Here is a 6439-nt window from a genome sequence, read left to right on the forward strand (position 1 = left end):
TGGAATTTAAAGAAAAAGGACAAACTGAATGGAAATAAGTTAAAGGGACAAGTGGGGATAAAGGCAAAGGGGAGGGCTACTAATGGAAATAGAGAGAACAAATAAAGAAGCAACAAATATCATTGGGGAGGGGGATGTCATCTTCTATCTCGGACTGAACACAGCAGGCGGAAGATAATGGAGAACTTGGAGTGGAAGAACTCCTTAACAGCAGCACCTTCCGCAACTTGCAGAACCAGAGGTGATCCCTGGTTTAATCTCACGGTAGGGGAATGATTTGAATGAGAGATTCTGGCTTTGGGTCATTTTTCATAGGTAACTGAAACCTCCAAATATGAGGCTGAATAAAGAGTTTCTGAGGGAGATTGAATCTTCTCTTTTGCACTTCTTTAACCCTAAAACAGGGGAAGGGAATCGGGAAGCAGAAAAGAGAGATTAGAAGGATGTAATATGAGGAAGAATGATGGAAAGAGCAAGTAAGAAAGAGGCCAGGAGGACCTGGAAGGAGAAGACTCAGATTTGCAGAGAGTTATAAAGAAGAATGGACAAGGAAGGAGATTGACGTGAGATAAGGAAGAGAGAAGGAAATGGTGGCCAGCAGGCCTACGCCACACCACAGCAATTCAAGTCTAAATTTTCAATTCTGTTTTTCAACTCTATTATTCCATTGTATTACAAGCATGTATGAAAGAAAGGGTTAATTTGTTGGACACCCCCTGTACTATAGCCAGATTGCTCTACCCCGCAAAAGTTTGAAAAGTTTACTTAGATACTCCTTGCATTTTAGATTTATTACAACTAGCCCCTGTCCATCATTCACCGTTTAGTGATGAAGTAGGATTAATCTCAAGTAAAACTGATCAATTAATCGAATAAATTAAATGGCAAAACAAAACAACATAAGGAAATATAACTCAAACAACATCAGATCCCGTTTCATCTCATCAGATTCGCTCTGGAAATGGTGTTGTGGAAGATAACCAATCACCAGGACATCTCGATGTGCCTAGAGAAATCCTGGATTGATGAAAGTGGGGCTTGAACTCTGTAAACAATACCCGATCAGAAACAAAGAGGGTGAGGTCACAGAAACTTTGGGGGAATGACATAAGAACGAAACTGTGAGAGCAACCACAGGAAGCATACCAGTAGAGGATGAGAGAGGAGAGGGACAGTTACAAATCACTATTGTTACAGTTCATAGCAATTAAGCTTTCCAGATGATAAAGATGTGTGATGCCATAACATATCCATTAAAGCTGGTGACCAGAGTAGTGGTGTAGTATGAACTTTGAAACTTGAAGGGAAGGTAGGGACGGTGAGGACTGAGGAGTGAAGACATAGGCTACGGACCCTCTCCAGTCACTTTAAAGTTATTGTGAAAAGAGAATAGTGTGATCACTTAAGAGAGGATCGTTGTTTTTAATTTTTTTTGCTCCATTGATTTCGCAAATCATTGTTTCTCTATTTTTTTTTTCTTTGGAAGTTTTGATAAGGATCAGATTTTTATTTCCTTTGTATCTTTGATTAAAATAAAATTATTGTTTACCTCATAAGGGTAAAATGGTCTTTTCATTCAACCACTAACAACAGACTAACACCATCAAGGTTCATGGGGCTTCAAGTAAACTTTTCAAACTTTTGGAGTGTCAAGCAATCTGGCCATAGTACAAGGGGTGTCCAAGTTATTAACCCTAAAAGAAAATATTGAGTCCTCAAAATGGATATGACTAAAACTACCCTTCTCAAAATAACAAACTAACAACGCGAGCAAATCTCCCATGTAGCTGCGCAACCTTCTAAAATAAAAGATTACATAGAAATAATCTCTACCAGAAGACATGCAACTACAAAGATGCCCCAAGCAGCTAATTATCCTTACTAACCCTTCTTGGACTAAAAATGCCGGGTTGGTCTGGTTCCTTCTCAGCTTGGGTCTGCAAAGTGCATCATTCCGGTCCAACGCTAACTCAACTGCATCATAAAGATTTAAGTATTGGGTGCCATATTTGCAATTTCAAGTGTATTTTTAGAATTCCTCTGAAATTTACAGTCTACTTGTTATGTGTATTGCTTTTTGGCTGATTGTTTTTCTGTTCTTTCAGTATCATGTCCTGAATGGTTATACATGATTGACCATTATCAAACTAATTCATTTGGTTTACAGGCACAAGACAAGGCTACATATTGGGCAGTTGGTGAAGGATACTTCTGCTAAACTCAAACAAGCTAGTGAAATAGATCAGCATGGTGAAGTTAGTGTAAGTTCAGAGGCAATTAGTATTGTGATTGGCCATGTGATATGACCTCAAAAGAGGAGTGTTGTTTTTGTTGTTTTTCCCTTACCTTTTTCTCCCCGTTTAGGGAGGAAAGAAGATCAGTTAGTGGTAGGTCAGCATTTATTTTTTAAAGACTGGGTAGTAATCGATGTCAACACTTGTGGACTTTACCCATTATTAAGTTTCAGTAACACTTTGCTGTTAACGTTCTGGCAGACCGTCACATGTTCAGATCTTAGCTTTCTTTGTTGATTGAGTCTTGAGCATTTTGATAACATAGATCTGGGACTGTAAACAGTTTCACCATCTTACTGACCTGTGGTTCCACTTGGTTCAATAAAATTAGTAGCCTTCCTTTTTGATGATCTATTCACATGCCATAATGGCTTGCTATATTCTTGTGGTTCTTACATCCTTGTCTTGCAACATGATCCATGCTAAATGCTTTAATGAAATTATTAACTGTGATGGTTTTGAGCTTGAATCTTACATCCTTGTCTTCTGGCTTGAGGACTGTGTATCTTGTTCCTTGACCTTAAATTTTATTTATTTTTTTAAACTGCAGGCTAGCAAGAAGGTAGCTGATGCTAAGCTTGCAAAAGATTTCCAGGCTGTTCTAAAAGAATTTCAGAAGGCACAAAGGCTTGCAGCTGAGAGGGAAACAGCATATGCCCCATTTGTTCCCCAAGCAGTTCTTCCATCAAGGTAATTGTTCAAATAACTATTCAAGCAAGTCATCTTTAGATTTCCAGAGATCTATATTACCTTGGTCTCTGACTCTCTGTACAAAAGGTAGTGGTTGTGGTCAATGACTGTCTTTGCATTTTTTTGCTGTTTTATAGTTTAATAGATGTGTGATGCATTTATAATTTTGGCATTAGTGTCATCATATTCCATAATCCTTGATACAGCTATAATCTTCTCATCCTATTATATAATTGTTGATACAGCTATGCTGAAAGTGAGATAGATGTAAGGTCAGATAAGAGTCCAGAACAGCGTGCTCTTCTTACAGAAACTAGAAGGTGAGGTTTGCTTTTATGATTTGTTCTGTGACATGGATTAGATAGTTTTAAAAAGTTATTGGAATATTTCTTTTTTTCTTGTCATACCAGAAGTCATCCTACAATTGCTGTTAAAAGTTCTTATGAACAAGGAGTTTCCTTCACCACATTTAGTTGCTGTTAGAGACCCAACAATTGTTTGATATGGCTCTTATCATTACGGCCAAATATAATGTGTGATACTGTCGGTGGTACTGTGGACTTTTGGCTGCATTTTTCACATGGCAAAATATGTTTTGCTCTCCTACACAGGAAGGCCTTCCTATGTGCACCTACTTTTTCCCACATGAAAGAATGGTGTACCAATTCTTACCATTGGATAGATAGGGCATGATCTGGATTGGCGAAGTGCCAAATTTCAGAGCCTAATTCAATCGTTTACCCTTCCATGTATTAAGCTGCACCCATTTTTCGGTCCGTGCACCCGAGTAGTTAGCCCCAAAATTTTAAACCATTATTTGGTCCCTTGGCTACTCTCTGTTTGGGATGAAATTTGACATGTAAGCAGGGGACCTTGGGGTCATCTAACCTGCCATGTGGCAGATATCTGGGCCATATCGCCTACCTCAGTGGTCCATGCGGGAATTTTCTACCCTTCTACACTCCGTGTGTGCTGGAGCCCTCATTGTCATTGGTTGGATGGTTACATATCGTAGTCATTGTTATCAAATTCCTCGTATTACTTTTGTTGTTACTGTTGTCGTTTGTAGTTGTTGAACAGATTCGAATTAAATTTTCGCATTGCTGATACCTTGAATTTTTCTACTTTATTAGACAGGAGGTGTTGCTACTGGACAATGAGATTGTCTTCAATGAAGCCATCATCGAGGAAAGAGAGCAAGGGATAAAAGAAGTCCAGCAGCAAATTGGTGAGGTGAATGAGATTTTCAAAGATCTAGCCGTGCTGGTTCATGATCAAGGAGTTGTGATTGGTAAATCACTATATCTTGTAATCATTTGTTTGGTTTGTGATTCTTTGCTTACATTATACTAACTGCCAAATGTTACATTGTACAGAGGAAATAGACAGCAACATTGAGGGCTCATATGCTGCTACTGTACAGGCAAAATCCCAACTTGCAAAAGCATCCAAGACCCAAAAATCAAATTCATCTCTGGTAAAGTTCGGTAGCTTCTGTATTTCTTTTTTCTTGATGTAACCTGAAGGATGTGTAGCACAGTTGGCAAGGGAGCGTGCCTACATAGACATGCGTCCTGAGTTTGACTTCCTTTACTCCCTTGGGGCCAGCCCCACGGTTCTATGATTCTCATAGGAGGTGGCGCTGACCCGATTCGCATGTGTGGAGGCATACACGTGCATTTGGGGGATTAGTTGGGCCAAAGGTCTAGACACCTTCGTTAGCAATATATATATATATATATATATATATGGCGGAGAAGTAACTTGAATCAGTCAAGATTTAGGTAACATCAGGGGTGGATGGTCCAAAAATATGTCTTTGCCGTCTGATTAAATTTAATTTTTATCTTCCCCTTATTTATATGGGTTTCTTTTGTGGCCACTCCCCAACTTGTAATTTGTCCTGGATATGTCTTTGATTTCCCCCTTTCAGTTTCTTACAAAATCTTGTTTGGATATTTAATAAGCAATCATCTAACTTTAAATCTCTCTTGCCAGACATGCTTGCTCTTGGTGATATTTGGGATCGTTCTGCTCATAGTAATAGTAGTCCTTGCAGCTTAAGTGGCAAATTTGTTTTCCAGGTCGATTGTATTGTTTTTGCCTCAGATGTCTCTGCTAATTCCATCATGATAATGTTCTATTGGAGATCCTGGCTGACTGGATTTACATAGTAATTAAACTCGGTCTTTGGATCATAAGTTCAATTGCCATTGTTTGGGGCTTTGGGTTCTTTCCCTTTTTCCCTTTTGGGTAAGTTGGTGTTTTAGGTTTCTTTTTTCTTTTTTGTTTTTGTTTTTGTTTTTGCTTTTTAATTTTTTTGTGGGTGGGGGGTTGGTGTGGGCGGGTGGTAAGTGACATAGTATATTGTGTAATGATCTGTCTATTATCAATAAATTCAAAATTCTTTTGCTTCCTGTTCATGCAATTGAAAGTTAAGGTTAATGACTCTATATTTATGAAGATTCTCTTGCATCTCCCTTTGGAATCATGATTCATGACCACACTCCCTATTGAACAAATGCATTTCGCAGTGGATTTATTGCTCTACAACACAATCAGCTTGGAGCCTTGGGCCTTTCAGAAGTACCCATTTTTTCTCTTTCATGCGGTACTCTTTAAACTCTTCTTTTATTCGCATTATTTACATGTCCCTGCTAGCTACCTAAATCAGCTTGAGAATACGATAAAAAGCAGGACAAAGCCACTCTTTATAACCAGCATCTGTGAAACGGAGGATTATTATTATTATTATTATTATAAAGGAGGTCAATAGTCTTGTAAATATAAATTGAGAAGTACTAAGTTGTTTTTGGACTTGGCTTTGGCGCCCCTCAGTTTCATTTCTTGTTCCAACCAGGAAGAGCGTCTTAAAATATCCACCTATTTACTTTTGAAATTAAACATTAGCAGAGAATAAAGGATGGTGTCTTAGATTGGTAACCAATCTAGAGCTTAACTGCCAAAATGTGTGAATGATTGGAACCACTACTTGTGAGTTCCACTCCCATATGAAGGAATTGATATGCAACAAATCAACATGATCTGACTATTATCTTAGGCTCTTAGCTGATTATTTCTAATTGGTTTGATTAAATGGGGAAAACAAATTTTTTTTCTTTTGCTTGAAGAATTTGAGAAAAAGGTTGTTAGCTTCTTTTTGTGTGCAAAAATGTTGCCAGCGGAGGTCCCTCTTTCTCAACTATTTAGGCTCTCTTTGGTATAGCTTATATTTGTATTTAGTATCTATTTTTAAGAAATCATTTGTGATAATAAATTATGGATCACAAATAATTATCGTTTGATATACCAACCTGTAGAATAAATTCTCAACTTTTGATTTCTCTTGTTCTTACCAGTAATTTTATCATACATGTGAGATGCACTCTATGTTCTGAGTGTGTTATTCTAATTTTTACAAACTTTTAGAAGCGAATAATCAGTACAACTAACCT

The 6439-nt window shown here is 37.9% G+C and overlaps 1 protein-coding gene across 1 annotated transcript; it reads left to right on the top strand.

Moving 5' to 3' along the window:
- Positions 1–2135: 2135 nt before the first annotated feature.
- LOC122068085 (syntaxin-22-like) lies at positions 2136–5401 on the top strand (the record flags this gene model as incomplete). The annotated part of the gene is made up of 6 exons (XM_042631932.1): positions 2136–2261; positions 2845–2984; positions 3230–3304; positions 4118–4275; positions 4361–4461; positions 4983–5401. Coding segments are annotated over 6 exons (666 nt in total), but the record flags the coding sequence as incomplete, so codon positions are not given.
- Between the last annotated feature and the right edge of the window lie 1038 nt (positions 5402–6439).

The sequence above is a fragment of the Macadamia integrifolia genome, unplaced genomic scaffold, assembly GCF_013358625.1.
Source record: "Macadamia integrifolia cultivar HAES 741 unplaced genomic scaffold, SCU_Mint_v3 scaffold3374, whole genome shotgun sequence".
Classification (NCBI taxonomy): domain Eukaryota; kingdom Viridiplantae; phylum Streptophyta; class Magnoliopsida; order Proteales; family Proteaceae; genus Macadamia; species Macadamia integrifolia.